Source organism: Daucus carota, chromosome 7 (assembly GCF_001625215.2).
Source record: "Daucus carota subsp. sativus chromosome 7, DH1 v3.0, whole genome shotgun sequence".
NCBI classification, from domain to species: Eukaryota; Viridiplantae; Streptophyta; class Magnoliopsida; order Apiales; family Apiaceae; genus Daucus; species Daucus carota.
This window is the reverse complement of record NC_030387.2, coordinates 32,998,051-33,025,445: the sequence shown is the minus strand read 5'-3', so window position 1 is coordinate 33,025,445 and position 27,395 is coordinate 32,998,051. Positions and strand designations below refer to the sequence as shown.

The 27,395-nt window shown below is 34.8% G+C and overlaps 3 protein-coding genes and 2 long non-coding RNA genes across 7 annotated transcripts; 2 read left to right on the top strand and 3 right to left on the bottom strand.

The window, feature by feature from the left end:
- Positions 1-399: 399 nt before the first annotated feature.
- Positions 400-5,280, top strand: LOC108195136 (uncharacterized). 3 transcript variants are annotated; one of them, XM_017362088.2, is made up of 9 exons: positions 400-533; positions 771-815; positions 2,029-2,465; positions 2,623-3,048; positions 3,167-3,248; positions 3,346-3,412; positions 4,124-4,309; positions 4,430-4,490; positions 4,588-5,280. In XM_017362088.2, the coding sequence occupies exons 3-9, from the start codon at positions 2,093-2,095 to the stop codon at positions 4,800-4,802; spliced, it is 1,410 nt and encodes a 469-aa protein (XP_017217577.1). In that variant the 5' UTR covers positions 400-533; positions 771-815; positions 2,029-2,092; the 3' UTR covers positions 4,803-5,280. The 3 variants fall into 3 exon arrangements, with proteins under 3 accessions (XP_017217577.1, XP_017217578.1, XP_063937814.1); XM_017362089.2 differs by lacking the exon at positions 771-815 and having other exon boundaries at positions 412-533; XM_064081744.1 differs by lacking the exons at positions 400-533; positions 771-815 and adding an exon at positions 1,638-1,866.
- Positions 5,281-7,592: 2,312 nt separating this feature from the next.
- On the bottom strand, positions 7,593-11,401 carry LOC108195146 (uncharacterized). The gene is made up of 3 exons (XR_010285413.1): positions 10,529-11,401; positions 10,237-10,393; positions 7,593-9,842 (listed from the first exon to the last, which is right to left on the bottom strand). It is a non-coding gene; the product is annotated as an uncharacterized LOC108195146 (long non-coding RNA).
- A 1,687-nt stretch (positions 11,402-13,088) lies between these two features.
- LOC108195144 (uncharacterized) lies at positions 13,089-14,162 on the bottom strand. Its single transcript, XR_001801447.2, has 3 exons — positions 13,962-14,162; positions 13,732-13,806; positions 13,089-13,162 (listed from the first exon to the last, which is right to left on the bottom strand). It is a non-coding gene; the product is annotated as an uncharacterized LOC108195144 (long non-coding RNA).
- On the top strand, positions 13,160-17,794 carry LOC108195133 (protein LONGIFOLIA 1). The gene is made up of 5 exons (XM_017362085.2): positions 13,160-13,341; positions 14,073-14,125; positions 14,210-16,120; positions 16,210-16,360; positions 16,826-17,794. Exons 1-5 carry the CDS (start codon positions 13,188-13,190, stop codon positions 17,635-17,637), a joined length of 3,081 nt encoding a protein of 1,026 aa, XP_017217574.1. The 5' UTR covers positions 13,160-13,187; the 3' UTR covers positions 17,638-17,794.
- A 6,013-nt stretch (positions 17,795-23,807) lies between these two features.
- On the bottom strand, positions 23,808-25,661 carry LOC108195137 (transcription initiation factor TFIID subunit 8). Its single transcript, XM_017362090.2, has one exon. It carries the CDS (start codon positions 25,140-25,142, stop codon positions 24,030-24,032), a length of 1,113 nt encoding a protein of 370 aa, XP_017217579.1. The 5' UTR covers positions 25,143-25,661; the 3' UTR covers positions 23,808-24,029.
- Positions 25,662-27,395: the final 1,734 nt, after the last annotated feature.

The following is a 27,395-nucleotide window of genomic DNA, read 5'->3' as shown; positions in this document are numbered from 1 at the left end:
AGTGGTCAAACCACTAAATCACCTTAAACTTCTAATTTTGCCCAAAACCTCTAATTTCCAAACATGGTCAATGTGAGAAACATGAGAAATCCATCCGCTAACGAATTATTTTTTCCTCTTCTTTGAAGGTTTTGTGAAGCTACTATTTTCAATGAATATGTAGATTGAATTACTCGGAAAATCATTATCTTCATTTTTAATTTTCAGAATATTTTTATTCAAGTAACTAAGTAATCCGATAATAAAACGGTTAATATTTTAGCTCATTTATTTATTTTTCAACCTAGTCGCATGATCAATCATGAGACAAGGGAATTTGTCCTGGTTGAGTCTCTTTCAAAGAATTAACAAAATTCGTTATGAATTTGTGAAAATAAAATAAAATAAATTTTTAGGGCCGAGACTTCCGAGGTAAAAGTCAAACATTCGGGAAATACCAATACTGTATATACTGTATAGTTTATGTCGCACGCTCTTCCTCAAATACATAATCCACGCCCTGACGCTATATTTTCCTTACATCCTTAATCCAGGTATCTCCTTCTTCTTCCTATGTATCTATCCATCTCTATCCCTGTTTAATATATTTATATATCCATCTGTGTATCTATACACTTGTTTCGACCTCAATTGAATCTCAAACTCCATGTAATAATATGTATATGTTTTCCTCTTCCCAGATTCTCCAATCCTGAAGATGTGCGATAATTTACCAATTTCTTTCGAATGATTAATCTCGTTTCTCAGATTATTTGTATATTTATTTTCAGATTATGGATAACAATTTACCGGCGGCTCTTGCTTTCTAATATCTGGTAATATACACAGACTATAAATGATATATATGTGTATATATGAAATTGTCATAGTGTTGCAGTTTTGCTTAATCAAATTTGATTGGTTGTCAAATTCACTTCCTTAAAGAGCAATTTAGAAGGCTATCCAGTAGGTGTGTTTTGAGGCAAATGTGTTTGGTTGCGTAATTGACTGAAGTACTGGGGGATTTTCGTAATGTACTTGAATAGTTAAATTGTGTTGAAGGAGAAAATACAATAAGTAACCGTATGAGGTGCCTGAATACAGATAGTATAGTGATTTTTGGATTTTTCTTGTTGGTTTAAAATTACAGATTATTTATTGCGAGGAGAACTTAAGTTCGCGCCTTTGCTTGCAAGGAGAAATGATGTGTCACTTTTAAAAGATATTTTGTTTTTGCCGAGTTCTACTTTGTTGTTAATTTATTTTTTTGAGCATGTCCTTTATTGTAAATTAAAATTGAAATACCGTATACTATATATATTGCTAACTACAATAAATAAAACTATATATTTGATACGTAACCAACCACCTATGGAGTCCTATTCTTGCGACAGAATGCTCAATTTTATCCGATTTCCAAGATCATATAGAAAATTTTCTGTTTGTTATATTTTTCAATTAAATCTAGGGTATAGTAGTTAACACGCATATGACAAATATGAGTGGAATATATTAATTTCAGCAGAAACATACTTTAAATAGATTATACGTCCAAAGTACTATGCCGATCTTTTGATTAACGTTTGTGTTTATCTTTAATTTTTTTGCACTTCACTACTATTTATAATTTACTGCTACATAAATATGAGTGCATTATAATCATGCATGGTTCTCATCGATTCACTTGCTTGAAGCGCCCGTCTTTGTTTCAGTGCTTTGCACATTGTCTTTTGAAGACCTTATTGCCTATTGCCGCCTTCCGCCTTCTAAACCAATTTTCCACATTCTCTATTGCATTTTGCTTTCTAATCTTCATATATGGATATTCGGTACTTTATTAATGTTGCAAGTGAAACAAATTAAACAATGAGCAAACAGTATATAAAGGTATTTTTTAGTATTAATTTGATATTATATAATACAATCGTTCTTTTTGTTCATTTGCCTTTTGAGTGTTATTTTTTTGAAATTTTATTCTTTCAGCTGCTTGTTGTTTCTTATTATTTAAATGTCAATATTCAGCTCATTGTTGTAAATTTATCCTTTCAGTGGCTGCTACTTACCCATATTAAAATCGCGTACAATCAATGAATGATCAAGGATGCTGTAGGATATGTTGGTCCACCATCGTATTAATATCTGGAGTTCTTCGACAACTGAACGTAAAACAGTATCCAGGGGTTCTTCACAGGGCAAAATAGAATTAACTGCGAATGCTTTTGTTTTCAAAAATCTCAAAATGGAAGTAGATACAGAAAAAGATCTTGTCAAAGGGAGTGCAGAGCAAACAGGTAACGAACTGACAAGAGGACTGATGAAGCATAAGTTCAATGAAAGATATTGCACTCGAAGCAATAATGAAACTGAGTCCAGTCATTGGCTAGCAGACGACTACTATAGAAAGGGAAAGAATGATGAATCAAGTACAAATCAGACTCAAGTTAAAGAATCTAAATCTTCAAGAAAATGTTCCAAGCTTTGTTATGGTAACCATATGGAACTTTTTCTTAAATATGAAGTGTTCGCGTCTATATATGCCTCCATGTTAAAATTCAAACCAATATTTGACAAAATTGCGTACTGTTCCATTTTTCATATGTAGCACTTTACATTCATAATGTTAAATCTGTTTTTACTTCTCAGACGAGACTGTACTGGTGGAGAGGGACTCTGATGCCATGTTGAAGTCATTTTCTCATGAATTTCAACATGATCATGGTGCGGTTCGTTGTGATCCTCACTTGCGATCTGAGGGTATAGGAAATTGTGTTACTCTTTTATGTGACAACGCATTTCGTTGCACTGCTACTTGCTCCAAAAAAAGCCCAGCTACAAACATGGTTCATAAAAAACATCCACCGTTGAGCAGAGTGGTGGCAAAACATTTTTCTTCAACACAGATTGACAGAGCGGACAGATTTCTTGTTTCACGTCCTCCCCCAAAAATAGTCTCAAGAACATCTTCAAGGAGAAAGCTGCTCATTCTTGATGTAAATGGGGTTCTTGCAGATGTAGTTTCTCCTCCACCAAAGGACTGCAGAGGGGACATAAATATCTTAAGACGAGCCAGTAAGAACTACACACACACACACACACACACACTTATCTATATATTATGTTATATGAACCTCTGGTGCTTCAAATATTTTGGCGCTAAGCATAAATGATAATTTCCTTCATGGCACAGTTTTCAAGCGACCGTTCTATCAAGAATTTTTAAGGTTTTGCTTCGACAATTTCGATGTGGGGATTTGGTCTTCAAGATCCAAGTACTTGTTAAGCTTATATAGGCTATTTCTTTGTTCTGCTGTCCTGATATATTTAGCCTGGCTTCTCATTCTTACTATTTTGATTTCATATGTCTAGGAAGGTAGTTGATCGGGTGATCGATTATTTGTTGGGAGATATGAAGCACAACTTGGTGTTCTCTTGGGTATGTGCTAAAAATTTTCTTTGTATTTGTCTATATATAATTGAAGATTGCAGGGCACTCTAGAGAGCCCATCTTAAATTGCTTGAAGGGCTATAGTTATTATAGGCAAAAGGCCCTCAGCCCTTCACACAATAATATTGTTTGGGGTGACAAATAAGATGGTTTTAAAAGCACTGAATATATAACATGGCTAGAGATGAGAGGACAATAAGTATAATTTTAGTTCGGAGGAAGTTTGCGTATTGTAGAACACTTCTAATTCATAGTGAAACCTGCCATCAATATAGTAAGAAGTTCTGGGAATACTCATATGTGGAACCCTGGGAAACTTGTGCAAAACCCTGAGCCTCGGCAGGCCTATATTCTTGTGGCAACTGTAGAATCTTGTGAGTCCGAGGATTTGAATTTTACTGTACAACATAATTATTTAGTCATCATATGTACCATGTGGGATAGTAAGTCTCATTTTATTTGGAAACTACTGATAGCTTTTGGCATAATATCTGGGCAACACTTTTCATTTGGTTTTGGGTATATAGAGTACAAACCAGCACCTGAAGTTGTTTGCATTCTTTTTTTTTTTTGGGCTTGGGGGTGTGTGTGTGTGTGTAAGTTTTTAATAACCACTTTGGTTTAATGTATTGTAAATTAATATAATATATATTTTTTTGTCATGGTGTAAATTAATAATTTAATTGTTTCTTTTTCCAGGATTTGTCCAAGTGTACTAAAACAGGGCTCTATACTCTAGAAAACAAGCACAAACCCTTAGTTTGCAAGGATCTGAGGAAGATTTGGGAAGGTTATGATGATGATCTACCTTGGGAAAAGGGTGTTTACAATGAATCAAACACATTGCTGCTAGATGACTCTCCACATAAGGCTTTGCTTAATCCTGTAAGTATTGTCGCCTGTTTTTATTAGCCTTGAGCTATCTTTTAAATTTAATACTATCTTTTTGATGTAGAACTTACTAATTGCATGAACTTTTTTTCTTTTTTTATCTTGACATTCTAGATGCACACTGCTGTATTCCCTTATTCCTTTACTTACAAGGACAAGCATGATACTTCTTTAGGTGAGCTCTCTTGTTTTATGATGTTAGAACTTCGAAATGGTCTATTAGTATATCATTGGATGTATATTTATAAAACGAAAATGCATTCTCATTACAGGCCCAGGTGGTGATCTTCGTGTTTATGTGGAAAAGTTGGCTACTACTGGTAACATGAGGAAATACGTAGAGAAACATCCGTTTGGACAAAGTCACATAGATGAGACAAACTCGTACTGGGATTTTTACTCTAAAGTTCTCTACATGCAGTCTAATGTATCAACCACTTCATACCTTGGAACTAGAATGGGCAACAGTGTTCCGCTCATACGTTAGTGGAGCACACCTGACAGATGTTATAAGGTCTTGCTGTCTCTGCTTACACACTAAAAGGTCCTCTACCATTTGATTATATTGCACTAAAGCCTCTACCTACGCAATAGATCTCTGCCGTGAACGAAAGATAGCCACTTCAAACCACAAGCCTATGCGCTTATGGTTTTTGCCTATGCACTTACTGTTTCTGTTTTGCCCCCCCCCCCCCCCCCCCCTCCTCGAAATTCCCAAAGAGAAATGAAAAAAAAAAAAGAAAAGGGTTCAGATATATTTCATGTGTTATATGCTTTTGGCGATGCTTACGAAGGTGGCCATCCCATTTTCATTATTGCTGGTATCATTATTTTAGGATGACAAGTTTGCTGGTTATATTAGCATTGGCTCTCAATCTGAATTATTTATTGCTACCAAATTTACAACTCGAAATAATATTACATCTAGCTTGTAAACAAGTCTGCTGTGGGTTTAGTTCTAGTTTACACTAGTGTCATGCAAATGCAGTTTCATTAAGTTTCATGACAGCAACTTAGAATTTTGCCCTTTAAATGTTAGATGAATGAAGTTTAACAAACTTTCTTGATAATAATTTGGAAATTAAATAGTTAGGTTTACCTGGTCTTGTTTCTATTGTGTGTGTGCTCGTTTCTTTCTCATTTTTTGTTGCTAAATTCTGGCATTGTTGGTTCTGTTGAACAGCCTCACCTGGTCATATTTCTGCTTTTTTTTAAAATCCTGGCATAGTTGACTAGTTGGTTTTACTGGACAGCCACTATTACGGTATTTCTGAACTCGTCTATCGATTTTGCCATTAAGATGAGATACAGAAATGTTATGAACAGGATTACCTCCTTCATTTCAATATATTTAGTCTTTTAACTTTGTAATAAAAGTAGGCACATATTTAGGTGGTCAGTTCTTGAACATGAAAGTTGTGGAGACTGGACCTTCAGAGGAGTGTCCAAACGTTTTTCAGATGATAATCTTTGGTAACCAACCTTGGAAACTGAATTATTGAATTCTACAACTGAACTTTGTGAAGAAAGCTTCACAAAGGAGTGGTCCTTCACCAAGTGTCAGATTGGTCCATCCCTGAATCATATAGACTGTTGAAAAAGAGGCCGAGTTGATCGTTTTTGACCACTTTTCCCACAGTTTGGGCCTAATGGCCATACTTAGTTAATAATTCATTCATATCAGTCTATTCCGAGCCTCAAGTGTGTTGTATTTTTCGATGGTTGGTATATTTTGTTTAGTTAAATAGAACAAGATGATAATTGCATTGCATTCTGGACCTCTCATAGTCCATATGCTTCTTATCTCTACAGATCGAAATCCTCCCGGAAGATAAAACATATTGTGATCATTGTTTTTTTAAGGTGTATTTGGAGATATTTCGAAAAATTATGTGATTGGTACGTGCAGACTGCAGACGTTGAAAGAAAAAGATATTATTGAAGATGAATAAAGCATAGTTTCAAAGGTACATGAACCAGGAAGTGATTCTACATTCAGAAAATAGAATAAAACAATAAGCAAACGTTAAAAGCATAGAAAGAGACCAGTACCGACTTGAATGTTGGAGAATAGTAGAGGGATTTATCAAGGGTGATAAAAGTAATAAAGAAAAAATAGGAGCAAAATGCCATATGCTAGTCAATTGTTGAGCAGAGTCAGGATTTCGTAATCGGAGTTGAATAAATACTTATTACTGATTTTGAGAGACTTTAAAATATTTACAATGAACACACTTAAAAATAAGTGTTTCCTCCTTAAAATTAATAAGTGAAGTAGAAGTTAGAAGTAATATAAGACTTATTGGTGATTAAAGTGTTTGAGAAATAAGTAAAACTCCTTAAACAAAAGCTAGCATTCCTAACTTTTTATAAGTATTACTTGATTTTTTTCCTAAACGGTACGAATAAGTGTACATAACTTATAAAACGAGAAGGCCGGCTTAAAAGTGGTTGCCAAACACCCACTTGGAAGCCCGCAATTTCTTGGAGAGACTTATATTAGCAAATTCAATTGCAAATGTATACCGGTGGAAAGAAATTATCGACTTAAATAGTCCATAATGGAATCAATAAGCATGCATCTTCCCCTATCAAAAATAGTACAATATGGCCACACAGTGAAAAGCTGAAATGGTACTACAACTCAAACTCAACGGGTACCTTAACCAGTTCGATTTGTTATATGGTGTCCAATCATTCCTCGAGAACCGTGCACTGAAACTCAAAAAGATGTTGCACGAAGAACGATGCAACGTTTCCTGAATAATTGCATGGAATCATCATGCCACTAGTGGTACGTTTATTTCACACAAGAAATGTCTTACTTAAGTAAATATACATGTATCCATAGGAATGATGAATTCTCTGCTCATAGTCAAACTGATAAACACAGACACTCGTAGCACATGTTAGCCATTAAAGTCGATCGTGGTAAGTAGTAGCTTCAGTTATTATGGTCGTTGGGTGAGATTAAAATAAGTGTCTATTGCTTAAATCAAAAAAATGAAATAAAAATTAGAATTAGGTTAAGATTTATAAGTGATTAAAGTGTTTGGAAAAGAAGTAGAAGTCATGAAACAAAAGCTAATATTCCCAGCTTCTTTTAAGTACTTCTCGACTTTTTACACAAACAGTACAAATAAGTGCTTTTTATTTATAAACCTAGAAATGAGACTTAAAAGTGTTTGCCAAACACCACCATTATTTCGAAGATTAGTATTTAAATTTGATGAAAAAAAGACGTGTTACAAAAATATGGACCGACTAATCGATGAGATTTCGTTTCAAATTTATCACCATTTGGATCAAGACAAGACTCCATTTCCACTTGGATGGTTCGATATTTAAATTTCTGTACTCAGAATATTTTATAATCGGGGAAAAGGGTCAATAAGTGGAACCTGGTGTCCAGGACACGATGATAAGATCAATCACACGAAAATAAGCTAACATACAGTGGTTGTCTTGGAGCTCCAAAGAAACTGATTGCTCATGAAGAAAGAAAGAAAATACAATGCATTGACAAGTTACTAGCACTTGCAACTTACAAGGTGTGCATAGAACCAAAAAGATTAGTTAAAAATCAATTAAAATTATCCAGGAAGGGCAGGCAAAAAGCTAGAGATAAGTTGGGTGGAAAGGAAACATGACATGAGGATATCATTATGATATTAAATATAGATACCAACTGTTGAATAATGCAAAGATAGAGGCCATATATGCATGTACAGTACAATGTACTTGATTTAATATAGAATCATTGCTATCAACTTATGGCTACCCTACTGCTTGCTGGGGATTACTATCTTCTTCTCCATCTCTGCTTAATATCCCCTTGCCCTTTCTTCACTCATTCTGTGTGTTGTGTGCCTCCAGCCCATACAATGCACCATCTGATCATGTCATAATCTCGATTTTTCGGAATGTACCATCGATGTGTTTAATCTCATGATAATAACAGCGACAATACAATATGTCCATCTCGTATAAATATATGTCTCATAAATGAGTATCCGTTTATTATAGTCGTTTTCTAATATCCTGATTACCAGGTAATCCATCTGTTAATCACAGGGTCAATTATTGGCAAGATCACAACCAGAACGTGTTTAGGCTAATGATCACAGATCATACCTATAGATTTCTTGATGGTGCATGAGGGTTTGCATGTGAGTGGATGATTTAAAATTCAGTGATCTGCCCACGTAACACAAAATTATTATGAATTGTCAGTCTCTGACTTTTTACATACATACTGTATTTCATTCTTCTGATTCAAGGAATATATTTAAGTGAACCATGTTACAAATTACTTTTTCTTCAGAAACAATTCACTACAAATATTACTATATGCAATGCATGACATAAAGTAATTAACTCTGTATTGTCATTCCCAAACATTACACACACAAAATTAAACAAATATAATTAATGTACTAACTCACAACTAAAATTTATGTCACATATCATATAATATTACCCAGTTGCTATAATATAAAAGTAACTAATAAATAAATATAAATGGAGTAGTATTTAGTTAAAGTCAAGCAATTAACAAGACCATAAAAGAGGGGTTTGTCTTGGTAGCCAAGTCTTTCCCACCATGCATGTTTCTTGCTCAGTTCAGCAGGAACAAACCATTAGGTTTATAATTTTCAACCACTATATATTAAATTTTATCCTTCTGCCATGTGATATGCAAGAGATGACAACATCTCAAATTCAGCAGACCCTCTGGCATGGAATATTAATAGTACATGTAACTACTACTATTAACTAGTTTAGTGGTTACACAATCTCTGAGTACCTTTTAGGAACCCTTAATTATTTCAAACCTTTCTTAACTAACTTGCAATCACAGATAATCTGATACACTACATGATAATTATTAGTTAGCTTAAAAGGTTGAAAGCGATTGCGCGGACTATATATTAATCAACGTGATTAGCACATGTATCCGAATCTTAACCATAGAATTTACCCCGTACTATTGACTACAGCTAAACATAGGCCCTCAGTTAGCCCTCGGGTTGGGACTGGGATCATGTGCCTATAATTGTGGGCTGCTGGTGTGCTAAAACATAGTATGAGGATATGGTTGATTAGGTTTCAACAGTTTCTAGTTTAGCCAGCTGCAGCTCTGCAGCCACCCCTCACGTGATCGCTTAACTTCTCAACGTGCTTTTGTATCCCTCTCCTTTTCCATTATCCTCAACCTCAAACCTAAACCATCACAATCAAGCATATAGACAACTAACCGGCCACATGGCTTTAGCATATCGCGACTCTGGAATGTATATATGCTTAAGACATTCCGGTATCAAGATTAGTACTGCATATAAGTATTGACAGGATAATTATCAGTTAACTCACTGCAGATAAGAGTAACCCTGAGCTTGTATAATAAATTGAGAAGTATCATATATGAGGAGGAGGAGGATAAGAGCGAGTACCCACAAAGAATGGACTGATGATGGGTTAGAAGCAGACACTTCTTGACATTGTCTAATGTGGTGGGAGCCATTCACTGTAGAAATAGCAGAGTCACAAGCTATAACAGCTATTCATTTTAATTTGTACAACATTGTTTTAGTTGTATTTCACAGACATATATCCATCTGTATACAGTATATACATATTTAATTCACGACAGCCTAGAGCCCTTCTAGTTCTATGTCATCGCTTGCTTTTTTATAGAACAAACACGAAGCAAATTGTCGAGGACACAAAATTCTAAGATTCTGAAGATTAACTGCTTTGCCTCGCTACTTTTGCAGTCTGGCTGGCTAGATTAATAGATCGCTTTACTATTTTTTTTTCTTCTTGCAAGTCATGTAAACAAGAACAGTATATGCACAAATGAACAGAAAACAGTAGATGTAAATGCTTATTTTGTAATACAGACACTTGAAAGCTCTTACAAATTACTGTAGCCGCTGCAAGCTGTAAGTCAAAAGTTGTTCCTCCATGTTTCACTTCTAGGAACTAAAACATTGCACCAGCTGTGAGCATCAATTGACATTCATTAGTGGCATGAATTAGAAAAAAGTAGGTCTTTCTGTGCATTCCTCTATATACCTGTAATGAAAATGTGCATTAAAACATCATGTCATAGTCTCGTACAATTATTACATGTATGAGAAAACTATGCACCGAAAACTAGTCCACACAATTAAAATCTTATGCAAATAACTAGAGCTCTACCACATTTACCTCGTAGAAACTAAGTGTCTGTTTGGCTTCACAACTAAAGAACTGTTTTCTGTTTTTAAGAACATAAAAAAACAGTCTTATGATAAAAAATGTAGTGCTTTTGGTCTTAGTTGTACAAGTAATTTTCAGTAAATATATAATTAGAAACAGTTTTAAACAACAGAAAACAGAAAACGATAGCAAACACCACCTGAATTTCCCAGACTCTTGTTCAAACAAGCTCTATGCTGTTATTGGTTTTCCATAATTGTTTTATTTTCACGGCGGTCTCATATGTAACTTTTCTGATATACAATCATACAAGGAGTAGAATTTTGCTACTGACTGACTGAAAAAGAGAAAAAGACTGTGTACGGAACCCTAGCAGTCCAACCTATTCTATGCTAGAAGATGATATAACATCTCGAATTTAGTTCCAGGACCAATAGACTAGATTCTGGACCACAATTATCTCAGATCATATGATGCCATTTTACCACAGAGATCTTGTTAGAAAAGATGCCAAGTTAAAAAGGGTATGCATTAGTTTCAATCTCCGGGAAGATGCTACTTTATAGTTTATACAAAACTATTGAGTCTTTCATGTGATGTACATCCCAATTTAATATAAATATTTCAGGCAAGTAACTAATCACATTCTCATTGAGAATGACATGTCACAATAAAAAAGATGTTCTCAAAGACACTGATTGTTCCGGGCTGGAGGGATGTGGCTAAAAGCTAGCTACATGATTTCTAAACGTGAAAACAGATCTTAGCACATTCACTGAATCTACCAAGTTCAAGAATAATGTTACAACGGTAATGTAATATAACTTGAGGTTATACATAATTTCTGTTTACTTGATGAAATTACCAGCACGGAATATGAATGCAGACCTTTAACTTTGGAAATAAGAGATTTTATGACCATTTTCTTCTATGTTGCCGAAATTTCACTACTGTTATTTTCCACACATCTAGAGTCCTCAGAGTAGTAGAGTTTTGTATATATGCAGCTTCAGTCACCTACATCCCAATATACAGATGTCTTGCTACATAGTATTATGCATAAAGAGGAACAAGCAGATGCGTAGTAAAACAGAAATAAATACAAAATTTAGCTGATATATCATGCGTGAACTTGAACCAAATCAACAGCACACCACTACGTTAGAAAATTACAAAATTTCTGTTAGTTATGCATTATGCAAAACACATGTATAGCGAAATAAATAAATATGAAACAACTGGGCATTCAGGAATCAGGCACTGCCCTTATGGTATGCAAACAGGTGAAAACACGAAACTCTGCATAAGGGTAGCTTGGTAAAATGGGGGAAGGGAATGGTTGAAAAAGGGCTTTAGAGTTTAGAGCAAGTCCAACACTATGCTAAGAGGTTCCCTAAAAATATTATAAAATAATATGTCTTAGTGATTTAGCACAAGATTTAGCACATGAGCTCCAATAGTACTCCCTATATTCATTCCCTATTATTATAATAATATTAAATTTAAACAACTTTGGTGTGGAGGAGAGAGGGAAATGATGTGGAGAAGAGAGAGAAATGAATATTTTAATGATAAAAATAGTTTAGGAGTGGCTAGCATATTCTAAAAATAGGGAAGGGGAAGCTTGTGCTAGTGATTTAGCACATCACTAGCATAGTGTTGGAGTGCAATTTTATCCCATATTCCCTATTTTTGGATTTAAGACTTGATTTAGCACACCTATTGGACTCGCTCTTAGACTCTGGTGGCTTGCCAGTACATAATCCACTTAGCAATTTCTTGCACCCTCTGACAATCTCCACATGCCCATGTAGAGAGTTTCAGAATCCAGTCCCACCACCATTATTTTGTCCACATGGAAGTGGGAAGAAAATGACAGTATAGATCTGACCCACAAATTCACACCACATCTGACCCACACATCTTTTTTTATATAACAAAAATACTTTATAGTTATATAATATACTTTGCCACCAAAACCTTGCTCTAAATTTAGAATAAAGCCCTCACTACAATTCTACAACCCTTCCCCAGTCTTCCAAAACAGATTGCACACCACTCTATATGTTCCAACCATCTCCTTCTTATTAGTCCTTTCTTGTGAAAGCTATAACAAACTTATTTCTTTTGCTCTTACTACAGAAATCTAAGGAACATCATTTCTTGGATCTGCAGAATCTCTACACAGTTAGCATTTAAGGTCATTCAGAAGCGTATAAGGTGGGGGTTATTTTTGAAATTGTAAAGAACTAGCTCCATTTTAGTTTTTTTTTTTTTTATCACCATCTCTTTTCGTTTTCGGACAACAGTTGCCTATAGGTTCTGAAAAGATTTTATTTATGTTAGTGCTCTTAGTCACAAGTCATAAGACTCATAACGCACCTGATATATCATACATTCAATATCCTATACCCCTCCAAGTCCATTCCATCTTTTCTGAAGTCATATAATATAGCATATCACCTGCACGCAATATTCAGGGCTCCTGTTAATCGAATCATCACTAATCAAAATCACGTGATACAGTGAATGTGTGTGCGATAAATCCTTGTGATCAGAAAGCCAAGACTCACCCGACCTGTGTTTGAAGAAAAAAGATTTTTAAAGGAAAGGCTCTCCAAGCTTATACATGCTAAGCATTTCCTAGAAGTTGAAGAAAGAGGTAAAAATGTCTTCAAAGGTTTTACATTCAGCAACAGATAAAGGAACAGATGTGCAGAATCAGCTTGGATGCATGAGCGGAATATTTCAGCTCTTTGGCCGTCAATATTTTCTTACCGGCCGACGAGTCAATGGCCATAGCCACAAAAGACTCCCATCAGGTATATTTTTACAATACCTGGTATTTAATTCTAGGTGCTTTGAATAAAGAACACTGAATGTGTGAGAATGAGAAAAACTAAAATCAAGACGCTTCAACTTACAGTACTCCCTCCGTCCCATTTTAACTGCTTTTGACTTTTTTACACGTATTTTAAGGTGTTAACAAAATCACATGTAGACATAATTAATCTTTATTAAATTTGTATCAAATAAAAGTTTAGAATCCAAACTTTAATTTGATATAAGAATTAAAAAATTTTATTGAGTGTAGATACTATTTTTTTACACCTCAATATACGTGTTAAAAAGTCAAACATCAGTTAAAATGGGACAGAGGGAGTAATGTACTTTTTAAAATTTCATATATCATTTGAAGGAATTTTACTTACGAATCCATCTAGTTTGAGACATATTTTCGCTGTTCTGACTTCTGCCATATATCCTCAGAACCCAGTTCATGAAACCTGTTTGTAAGAGTTGCATTAACATACATCAAACCATTGCCTTTCTGTGTTTGGAGTTAAATTTAACGACTTAACACGCATAGACATGCTGATAGTCTCTGATTAAATGCCTAGGTTAGAATAGAGTCATAATTTGGTTATGCATGTATACTTACTGTTATATGCGTCTTTGTAATGTGTGGAGAGTGGAGACCGGAGATCCCATGCTTGAGCACGAACATGTCTTCATCGCTATAAATCTGATTTTTTGTACTTTATACTCACAGGTCAGTATGTCAATCATGGAATGGAGAAGAGTGGGACAAGGCAAGAAACACCGGTAAATTCTATACTTCAGCAACACAAATTACTTATTAGAAGCAGTACTTCTGGGATAGTTAACTTACAAATGCGTTTGAAACAGGTAGGAAAAGAGAAGCTAATGGCCCCTGTTGAACCATCGCGTACATCCTTTTCATCATCTTGTTCCTCGTCAACCTTCTCATCAGCTGATTGGAATAAAAAAGCTCAATCAGAACCTTCATCATCCTGCCAAAGTAGCTGTACCAAAATTACATCCCCACCATTGCTCACTAGACAACCAAGTTCCTCCCCCCACTTGTTGCCGCAATCCCTTGATATTCGGGATATAGTAAAGGACTCCATGTACAGAGAAACAAATAGATTATCCGTCAAAACCACAAAAGAAAAAGTCGGGGTGAAAGCCATGAAGCACATAGATTCTCCGAGGCCTTTTCAGCAGCATAAATCCGTTAACACAAAACTTACCAGAAATGATGGATCATTGCGCACTGTAGGGAAGTCTCGAGGTGCACCCCGCACTGCCAAAGAACAGAAGTACAGTTCTCCAACTCTGACACCAAGGGATGCTCCTCGGTACTCTTATGACGAAAGGATTTCACAAGATAAATTGAAATCAACGGCAAAGCTCAAAGAACTTCCGAGGCTATCACTGGACAGTAGAGAGCGTTGCATTAGAGTTTCTGCATCTCAATCTCGATCAAATTATCAGCCTATTGAAAGAGGTACTGAAAATGGTATTTCCAGACAAACTACGTCCCTAAACCAGGAGCCTGGAAGTAATAAGCGACCATCTGCCATTGTGGCCAGGCTAATGGGCTTGGAACCAACCCCAGATGAGAGTCAAAGTTTACTTAAGGAAGACTCTGATGCAATGTCAAGAACATCAAGAATATACGACAAAAGCAAGCAAAATCAAGTAACTGGATCCCCGATTGTGTCAAGGATTCCTGGATCGAAAGATGATAACCCACTCAAGAAATCAACCTCAAGTTCAAAATCCCCACTAGAACCAGCTCCATGGAAAAGGACAGACGGCGAAAGCTTGAAAATTCAAGAACCTCTTAAAAAGTCTTCCCAGGCATCACCTTCTGTTTATGGTGAGATTCAGAAAAGGTTGACTGAACTTGAATTCAAAAGGTCTGGAAAGGATCTTAGGGCTCTTAAACAGATACTTGAGGCAATGGAAAAGAAAAGAGAGATCTTAGAGAACAAGAAAGAAGAGCAACTTACACAATTTGAGTCTCACAGAAGCGAATGCAGCCCATCCAGCAGCTTTGATCGGGTGTCCATACAGCAGAGGCAAACTAACAATCCTACCTCACCCATCGTCAAGGGGTCTAGTTCTCCCAAACGACATGGATCCCAGATTGTGATAATGAAACCAACTACACAAATTGAGAAACCTGCAACTAAGACTGATTGCAAACCAGTTTTTCATAAAAAATGGTCTGGTGACAACGACCACAACATATTGGAACTAGTTGGCAGGCGCAAAGCTACACATATCGCTCTGAAAAGAAATCATATTAGAGATGCTTCAAGTTGGGCCCAACCTCCCAACATAGTAAAGACAAAGGTTGAAATTCTTAAATCATCTCAACAGCAGAGAGTGCCTCAGCACATTGGGGGAGATAATCATGCCAGTTATGCAGGGAACTCAAGGAACGCGGGCCAAAGATTGCAGAAGAAGAAAGAGATCGACAAGCTTACCTATTCGACCACCCAATCACCAGATCCTGGAATGTCCAGAAAGGAATCATTTATGCACCCGGTGCAATCAAGCTTGCCAACAAGAAACTTTCGAGCAAAACCAACCTATCCGCAGCAAGATATTGACCAATTGAACAGGTCAAGTAATGAATCAAGAAACTCGAGTCACCAAGGTGATACAGTTTCTATGCAATCAGAAAGTAGCAGTAGCCCGGATTCACAAATTGGGACAGAAAAACCAGGACAAAATCATCTTGAGCAGATTACAGACCTTTTCCGACCCAAGGACCCTAATAAAGAAGTGAGTGATTCTATCTACTTTGTCATATGTTATATACTACATACTTTATACTATACAACATACTAATAGGTTTTTTATTTCCTGTCCAGAATTTCACAACTAGATTGGCTGAAGATGTGTTAAATGCTGAACTTGCGGCAGTCACACTGGAACAACCAAGTCCTGTCTCAGTTCTCGATATTACATTCTATGAAGAAGACTTCCCATCTCCTGTCAAGAAGATACCAAGTGCTTTTCAAGGTTAGTTTCCTATTTAACTCAACTCCTGTGCATCTCCACATTCGACTTACAATAATGACAATAACTACTGCACAATGAATTATTTGCTATTAGAGCAACAATAAATAGAGTGATCATGATCTAGAATACAACTAAAAGGACAGACTTCATGATGCATGAATAGGTAGGTATAAATCTACAGTGAAAAGAGCTTCAACTAAAGCTGCAACTATTTGTATCTTCATCCATTCAACAGACAAAATTTTCAGCTAAAACTTCTAACCTAAATGTAGGTCAACCAATACCACACCACAGGACCAGCTTGTTTATGTGCATATTGCAAAGTTTGTTCAGTCCTCTAAATGATGTCCATGCATGCTAAATTGCTAATAATCAAGAACCTAATAATTTGTTCTAATATAATTTTAAATATGAGCATTTACCTAAAAGGGTAAAATTTCTGACACTGATTTTATCTGCGCTCAGATTATGATACTGAAAATAGTGGCGAAGCAGAACGGGGTGCAGTGTATATAGATCACATAAAGAACAAAAAAAAATCTAGTTGCAGCTACAGGTTTGAGCAAGGAAAACTTGAAAACATCGATCACTTGATTCACAAACTTCGACTAGTGAACAGTCAAGATGAAGCTACCAAAAGTTGCATTGAATCTGTTTGTGACGATAACAATTCCGAACACAGATATATTGCTCAGATTTTAGTAGCAGCGGGAATACTTATGGATCGTGGATCCAACTTGACAGCCATTCAGCTGCATCCATCAGAACTACCCCTGAGTCCCAAATTGTTTTGTGTGCTAGAGAAAGTGATGTGTAACACCAAGCTTGTAGAAGAAAACCATGAAAAAGAGAGACAATCGAAATTCAATAAAGCAATTCAGAGGAAGCTACTGTTTGATGTTGTGAATGAGATTCTTGCTCTCAAATCAACTTTGACAGGTTCAGTCAAACCATGGATTCACCAAAATTTGAGAGCAGAAAATAGCATGAGAGGAGATAAACTTTTCAAAGAACTGTGCTCTAAAATTACTCATAAACAATCTGCTACAGACTCCAGCGTAGTTGGTGATTATGACAGCATCACAACAGTCTTAAGTGCAGACATGATAAATGAATCCGGTTGGGCAGCTTACAATTTTGAGCTCCCAGAAATAGTATTAGATATAGAGCGTATGATCTTCAAAGACTTGATTGGTGAGGTTTTATGTGGCGGGACAACTGGTCTGAGACTGCGACTGCAGTCAGGAACACATTGTAGGAAACTATTTCCCAAGTAGCAATACACGATCTGCTCAGTTTTCCTCATAATCAACTATTGCTCCTACCTTCTCTATCTTTCAAGCATTTCAACCTGTTTAGTTCAGTAGCACAGAGACCTGTATGTGATGTCACAGCTTCTCTAGCTAAATATAGGACCTTTTATACTGTCGATGACATGATTTCATACGCTTAATATACATGCACATATATATATATATATATATATATATATATAAATATATAGAACAAATTATGTTTCTCTCTTGTCATGTGTATACAGAAAGCGAGAAATCTGCAATTCTGAACCATTCTGATTATAGCAGAAATGGGAAAAACTAGAGAAGATCCATCAGATGAAAAACCTTGCTGAATCTACATTAACTACTTAAAGATAACTTGCTTGTATGATTGTGGATAATTATTAAATTTGGTTTATAGGCTTAACGTCATAAGAAGGATAGTTATATATTGATGCATTAAAAAATTTTATAATCTTCTAATTTTTATATCAATTTTTATTTATTTATTTATGTTTACGTTCAATAATCTATTTGGCTAACTGTTACCTTTTCATTGCACTCAGCATCTCAGCCAATGATACGATATCAAAAATCACATTTTACAAAACACTATAGTTCTAGATCTTCACCACAGACAACAAAGCCACTTCTTTACAATAGTAATATCATGTTGGCAGCCAATGTCGTAGCATCACTAGAGGCTCTATTTAAAATACAAGTATTGTCTATATTAAACTAATTATGTCTGGGGATTACAAAAGATGCAAAATATATTTAGACGAGCAAATTAACTGCTAAGAAATTAATTAATGCACAAAGATTTATTTGTCATGATAAACAATGTAATATGTTTCCATTGCCTTCTGCCAAAAGATGCAAGCACGAAAACATGCGAAAGATTTGAAAAGTGTACCAAAAACTTCTTAAATAAGGTGCACTATATTAATTCAGAAACAAGTTGAGGTAATTCTCATTTGTCCACTATAAAAATTCCACTGTAAATCGATATCTATATAATAGAGTCCCGTTTTTGCATAAAATCACACAGGACAGGAAAACAATGTTGGAAAGGTAGTAAAGAGTCATAATGATATACAAAACTATATCCCTGCCACATACTTCTCTCATCGAAGCTGTAGAGTCAAAGCGGCCTAGAAACATACCACAGAGATAGCACATTCATTTTAAAAATACACAATAACTTCCCAAATTAATGTTAACAACACATATTATTTTAATTAGAAGCAAGTAAACATTTTAAACATCAGAGTTATATTTAAAGAACCAGATCAGATTTTGCATATATCTTTGGGTAGTTGGAACCAGCTGCAATCAAAAGAAAAGCACGTGCATTGCAACTAGAAATATAGCACTATTTTTGTAATCCATATACATTCAAATATAGCATGAGATCACTGAAATATTGAAAATTGAAGAACCGTAATTATAACTAGAAAAAGACATTCTGCCATAATTGCATCTGTTATTAACATAAAAAAAAGTAAAATGAGAATAAAATTTACCCAACTCTGATTTGTTTTGGTTGCTGGCACCAACATAGTTTCATGAAATTCTTTTTGTTAGATATGGTTTCACAATAAAATGCCTGTGGCCTGCACAATAATTAAACATGATTGGGATTATGATTTGATCATCAAATATACCTTCTTCTATAAGGATAAAAATATGAAATTTGGGTGGGGGGGGGGGGGGGGGGGGGGGTAAAAAGATTAATGTTACAAATTATAAACAAGAAAATGGTGGATATAAACATTCAGGCATTACATAGAATGGCATGCATGTTCATACTTATATATCTTGATGTGACTTTCAAAAACATGCAACTAATGTCTGTTATTTCTGTACATAGAAATGATTAAAAACATATAGCATTTAATAAGGTAGTTATAATCATAACCAAGCATTATAAAAGAGGCCAATACAGTAGTGAAGGAATTTTCTGAAGAACTGTAGGAATAAATCTCCAGGAATGGCACTCCATCATGCTTTGTTTCACCAGAATTCTTTAAAAGAACTCCAAGCTAAGAACTAGCCCGTATTGTAGAGAAAATGAGGCAAAATTCATCAGATCAAACAAAAACTGCATAAAGATTGATCCCAGATTATAGGAAGAAGAAGTTATGTCCACGAATGTCACTATTCTTTGTTTCATAAAAACTCCCTTAAAACATACTTCAAACTGAGATGGCTCAAATTGTAGAGAAAATGAGGCAAATTTATCAAATCAAGCTAAAAATGCATGGGGAAAAAAACGCCAAACTTTTCCTCGAGTTTGTTTCCAGAGATCCCAAAAATACCTAGTGAAATCCTGTTTGGTCGAGAGGGTGCGATGTAAGCAAACCTTACCTCCTACCATAACACTGTCTTCCTGAACCGAGTAAAAAAGTAAAAGAATGGAAAATAGATTCTCTTCTTTTCTATCCTCTTTAGAAATTTGGGAAGAAAATATTTTTATGCCTTTCTAGAAAAAAGATTCAGGAACAAGTTAAGGAAATCAAAATTTTCCCTTTCTTTTCTTTTCTTTCAATATCCCCTTCTTTGTAATTAACGGATCCAAATATTTAATACTATCATTCGGGGTACCTTTCCACATTTTCTTTTGTCTGACACTAGCGCGATGTCATCAGCAAAAAAAGCATACACCACGGAATGGACCGCCTACTTCAATATTTCAAAAAATTACATCCAAAATGATCCAATACTTGGCAACAACAAAGTAAAGCATAATATTTACTACTTCATGCTGTGCTAGCAAGACCCAATATCCAAAGCTTGGCAATTACAAAAAATAAAGCAATATGTATCAAGTAATGCCAAGAATAATCTATGACAGGCCTAAGGTTTGATAATTGATACTCAACACCTACAAACGACTACATAATATTAATTGACTAATATACAAATAATATTATTTAAGTAAACATATATTTCAACAAATATTAAAGAAGTAACATGACTAACACATTGAAATTTATATAAATATAAGGATAAAGAAAACTTAAAAAAAAATTATGTGCATTCGTACGGGATTACAAAGTTTTGAGTAAAGATCAAGATGGCATTGCTTGCTTAATTAGGAACTCAAAGTCAAAAACGTATGATAAGCCGAGTGATGTTGAATGCGGAATCAAGAAATTATTTATGTATTTTGTTATATAAATGTATATAAACAAAATGATTTTATTTTGACACTCGTTTTCTCTTACTTACAATTTAATTGATGCACAAGTTTTGAGATGACTATGTAAAGATATGATTCATTATACCAAATATTTGAATTATAAATTATTGAGCATTTTTCTATATTCTAAAGATTTCAACTATAATTTTTTGCATATCTTTTTTATATTTCTGTGTAGATTTATAGTCTTTCTGCCAATTCTTAGTAATGGTTTTCTCTAACCTTGTCAGATTTGTCCTAAATCATTACGCATACATCATTATGCATGTAAAAGCATACTTTGATCTGACAAAAGCTCACTGAATTAAGCAATTTATATTCAGAATTTTATACATACTTACATACATACCTATATATACATATGTATATGTGTGTGTGGGGGGGGGGAGTAAGTCATCAAAAAAATTTCGGTCTCATTTGGATTACTTATTTAAAATAAAGTTAGATTTCTATTAATGCAAATTTATATAAATAAACAAAGTTGACTATTGAAGTTTTTCTGAAGAAGCAAACACCTATCTTTCTAAATACTTCAGCTTTTCAAACTAAAAATGTACTCATCATCCTTTTTCAATAGAATTCAACGTCTATTATTGTAAATTTCTCTAACCTACTCTATGATCTTTTATTATTTTATCATCAAGTTGTCATGTGTACAAGTTCAGGTCAAGTCCCAATCAATTTCATGTCATATGATTTAACAAAAAAACGTTTATTTTGACCTAATTTCGCAAAAATTTATCAAGATGTAACTTTATTGATAATTAACGGTGATCTAGGAAGCACTGGTGCGCCAGTGCGTGGATGAGGGAATATGACAAATTCAAAAAAAAAGGGGATACGGGTGCGAAGGGATACGGCAAATATAAAATTTCTAAAATATATTATTATATATATATTTACATAGTATAAGAAAAAACTAGCATTCAAATTAAACCAAATAGATAATTACATCAAGTTTTAGCAAATAAAAGACATCAAATACATAAGTTCATAACCCTACCATCCCACACACATATATAATATATTGTTATATTAACTCAAAAAACAAACAGAAACAAAAGATATTCTAATTAGGAGAAAAACCACAGTCAAAGCCTTGCACTGCATCTTCACTTCATCCAGCTCGCACTGTAACGTCTTCATGCTCCAGTTGGAATATTCTGTTATAACTAACACTAATAGTAAATGTTGTGTATATATAATATATAGCCAGATAGATAGAGATATGACAATACACAATTATAATCTAGCATCTCTCTCCTTCTGTAAATAATGTAGATAACAGTACTCCATTGCTGATCAAGTTCTGTATGAATTAGGTTCACTTTACAGTTTTGTCAAGTTTACTAGAAAATAAAAAGTTAAATCTTTGGTTCTAACTGCCTGAACTATATAAAAAACAGTGGTGAACTAACTCCTGGTGTCTAATTACCACTCCTTAACAAAAACTTGCACTATCTATTATGACGATCTAACTCTTTTATCATAAGTACAATTAGAACTCATTATATGCATTACTATCTGGAGGTCCAATCATATTGGCAAGCTTCCTATTCTTTCCATCTTCCCAAACATGCTCTCATTTTTAATATAGCTGAGCCCATTTTAGACTGTAACTGGCTTTCTTTTTATAAGAAGAAATAGCAACGACTGCTTATTAAAGACAAATAAAAGAATCTCTAATATTCCAACTCCTCCTCAGTGCGGAGTGTTAAAATGGATTGCCAGTTATGATACTAGATATATTATCCAAATCCGAATTTTCCAGTCCCTCTATAACCATTTCACTATATGTCTATATCATCAATTTTTTTGCATAAAGGTCTTCAGAGAGTACATATTTGTAAACATACATATAAGCTTTAACAATGTTCAAAATATTGAATGAATAACATAAATTGACCACAATAATACCAAGTATTAACATTGTTCAAGCATTTAACCATGTAATATAAGTGAAATTGGACTAACCTGGTTGGGGTTTAAACTTCTATCTTGGTTTCATCAGAACTGAAATTCAAAAGCCCCTATTTACCCTGCTGCTTTACTCAAAGAATCAAAGGTTTTGGAGACTTGAGGAATAACACAAGAGACAGTCCAGATGATAAACCCAGAAAGAGCTGTGCATATAGTGTCCGGTTGTGCCAATCTCCAGTTCTCTCATCTCCACTGCTTAAAACACTTTTAAAGTTTACTTTCACTCTAGCTAGGATAAACCTGAACTGTGATCATCTAAAATGATTTTATGTCAAAATGCTTGACTATTGAACACAACAGTAAAGAAATATACAACAAAACAAGGCTTGGTTATATAATGCTGTTAATTAATGTACAGACATGACATCCTCAGTGATAAAAATAGCACCATACTTCTCCACTAAATCATGGATTATCTTTGTAATTTATGGAGTCTTGATTAGCATGTTTGTCTGACCCTAGGTATATCTAATGGCTTGCAAGTAACTTACATTTTATATTAAGCTTTAAAAGTTTTACTTCCTCCATTTTCAAAAAGATTTGCCAAGTTCTTGCACAAAAACAACCTATTTGTTATCATTTAAACTTAAAATGTAACGAGCTATATTATAATGATTTCTTAGTCTATTTATCCAAGTTTTATTAAGAAGAGAGACCAAAATGACTAGAGTCACATTTACTATATTAGACATTGATTACGTCTCAAAAGATGAAAATGCCACATATCAAATTACTACAAACTTCCAATTGAAAATTTAAGGAAGCTATGCTGAGTAAAAAGACAAGCTATTTTTACAATCGCAGGTCGGTCAACCAAACAGTATGGTTAACGTCTTACACAACCGAGCAAGCAGGATGACAACTTACAAGATTATCCAGTTGAGATTTACTACACATGGTATTACTTAGCAAAAACATGAACTTAAGAGCTATCCTCAACACCCATCATGGCATTTTACCGAGTGATGCCCCATAACAAAACATAGAAGAAAACAAAAGATGTTAAATTAGAAAGATTGTCAACATGGTTCCATTACTAATAGTGACATACTGCAAAACTTGTTAATAGCAGGAACATACCCGTCTAAAATATCTAACTTCCATATACAGACATCTTTATGGCCAATGACTTTCACTATCCTGAAAACAGCATCAGCTGTCATTTCCCAACCATGTATAGTACAAACTCTAATTAAACAAACCTAGTTTACAAATGAGCCAGCTCATGCTGATTCTCTAAAGAATCTTTCAGGATTTGCTCTGCTCTTCTTTTCCTGTCATCCTTTATGTCATCAGTTTTAATGGAAGAGGGTATATTTGCAACTCGTTCACTGTGTACTTTTATCGATGTCCCAACAGGGTTCTTGCTAGGCCGCAGCTTGAATTGCACAGCAGGTCTATTATCAAGTAGAGCCTTTTTTCCTGTCTCTTCTGAGTCAAATGCGCAGCTTTTAACAGAATCAATAGCTGGAGCAACTGAGTCAAGTACAGTTACATGGTTTGCTGCATCTGGGTGATTTAGTGCCGCATCTTCCTCTGCAAATTTTGCTGGAAGAATGACTTTTGAGACTTCTTTCTCACCAGGACGTAAAGGAGCTGCAAGGAAAGGATTACTATTTGCTGCTCGTTTCGAACAAGAAGCATTCCCCTTGTCTACATATACTGGCATCTCAGACCCATTACAATCGAATAGCCGATGCATATACGACAAGGAACCTTCAACCTTTTTCGGATCTTCAATGCCAGATTTATCCATATCTTCATTCCCTATTCGTTTACTCTCCACAGGCAAGGACGTATAGGTTTCCGGATCAGGAAACACAGGCAACCACACGGGTATGTGCTCACCTGGAGGGCATCCTTCACTTTTAAGAAAACTATCTGTCAACTTCCTCTCTTTGACAACCGGAAAACTAGGAATCGCATAGGCAAAAGGGACCTGCTCAGAAAATTCAACATACTCAGAAATCTCCCTAACTATCCCCGAACCTGCAAGACTGCGATCAATTTCTGAAGCACCAGAAAAACCCTGGGACATACCCAAATCTTCCAACCCTTGCAATACATCATACACATTACACTCTGTCCTCCCAGCCAAATTTGCATTAGAGACCGCAATCTTTCCTATCTGATTAATATACCTAACAGTAATATCCGAAAGGGTATCTAATGCCGACTGTTGGAACCCCTGAAACCCAGAACTCTCACAAACCTGAGCTACAGCCATCTTAGAAATAGCCTGTACAAAGTCCTCATTTTTCAAAATCCTTTTCGGTCGATTACTCCGTTCTACCTCTTTTCCATTCTCAGCCACCACCATTGCTCATATTCAACACTTCATAACATCAATTACATTATAAACTCAACATATTCAGCTTCCAACAGTAAATTACTCCTTAAAAATCAAACCTTGATATAAATAGAAACATAATATAATGTATCTTGATCTAATTCAATCAAATCTGATGTAATTAACTCAATTGAAACTGAAAAGAAGGTTGGAGATCCAAAAAGCTCTTACCTTGATGAGTTATAGAAAATTAGGGTTTCAATTAAGCTCAGTACGAAGAGAGAAGCAACATAGTGAAGCCCCAAATAAGAAAAAACTAGTCAAATTTGAGGTTCGGAGGGTTTAATTCGTGAATAATTCGATTAAACCCTAGAAAAACCCACAAATTTGTTGTTTTTTTGTGTGTGTGTGTGAGAGAGAGACACCCAGCCCTATTCGGAAAGAAAGAAGAGCGGGGTGGCCAGGGAGGATACTAAATCTCGACGAGAAAGTGCGAGAGAGATCGAGATGCGTCGGAGTGAGGGGGGTAATTGCTATTTAAAGACTTTGCCCGAAGCTAGTGAACTGACTAACAAAGCCTATACGATGTCGTTTTTGTGTCAACACCTGGCTCTGTCCTCCACTTGTTCATTTTCTAATTGGGCGCTCTCTCCATGGGAAGAAATTTTTATCATATAAATGTTGATTCTGAGCTATTTATGATTTGCTAGTTTTAGAGCCGGGATTATTTTTATTATTTATCTTTTTGTTATATATATCCATCAAAATTAGTTTTGCTAATTTTAAGTAGTTTAAAGAATTTTTTAGTGTGTGTCAACTGTCAAGTCACAAATTAATAATTATTTTTTATTATGCATAGGTCATCATTAATAATAAAATTCGTAAATTGTTAGTGTGGGTCAAGGGCACATGTTAAAAAATCCGTCATTTAAAATATAAAATATTTAGTATTGTTTTAATTTTTTGCATCTGATTTTAATTATTACACATTATATATAACTTATTATTTGGTTTGCGCTCTTAGAGAGAAATAATCCTTAAAATAAATCTTAGAACCATTGATATTATTTTTGCTGTAGAGCCTAAATTTTAAATAGATTTTTAAGATATATATATAAATACGTTTTATCATAATTAAATATTGATTCAAGATGAAACTGGATTCCAATTGTTCACATTTTTTGTCCAGAATTGGGAGCGTGAATTGCTTTGAGTGATGCTCGAAACAGTCGATCCTTATATAATATTTGATTGAAAAGAAATATGATTTATTATATATTTAATTTAATATTGTATGTATAGTATTTATAGTTAATTAAATTCACAGAATTTATAAGTCCGCATTATAAAAAAATCACAGAATATTTAAATTATATTATTTTTTAGAAAATTTATACCTATATAAATGTAACAAATTATATAAATGATGTAAATATAATTTATACTGGAAATTATATATTAATAAGATTATTCTTATTTAAAATAATAACAATTCTGTGGGTGGTAGGGGTAAAATGTAGGGTTAAAAATGAGACGGGTTGGGAGCAGGGATTTTATTTCCCAGCCCCGCCCCGTATATATTTTTCCTGCCCCGTCCCTAGGGTTAAAAATGAGGCGGGTTCGGGGCGGGGACTTCATTTCCCATCCCCGCCCCATATATTTTTTCCTGCCCCATCCCCGCCCCATTCCCCGCGGGGATTTATTTTTAATCCACATCCCCGTCCCATCGGAGATTTAATATAATTTCGTCCCGCCCCACCCCGCTGCTATAACATTACACTTTAAATAATTACTTTAAAATTTAGTAATTTTTTCTTCATAATTTGATAAAAATATACAAGAGATGTATATTAAAAGTAAAAAACTAAATATAATAGAAATCAAAAAGACATATTATACATTGTAAACTTATAGTTATGTGTATTATAAAATAATAATATTAAATATAATAAATATATTATATTAAATATAATAAATATATTATACTAAATATAATTATTTATTTATATTAAATATATGCGGGGCGGGGCGGGTAATCCCCGCGGTGATTCAACAAATACCATACTTACCCCATATTTTGGCGGGGCAGAAAATCATTCCTCGTCACTACCCCATTCCCCATATTAGCGGGGCGGATCTGCCCCATTCGGGGCGGGTTGGGGCGGGTTCCCCATTTTCCCCACCCCATTTTTAACCCTACACGTCCCGTCCCATTCCCCGCGGGGATTTATTTTAAATCCCCATCCCCGCCCCACCCGGGGACTTAATATAATTTCGCCCCGC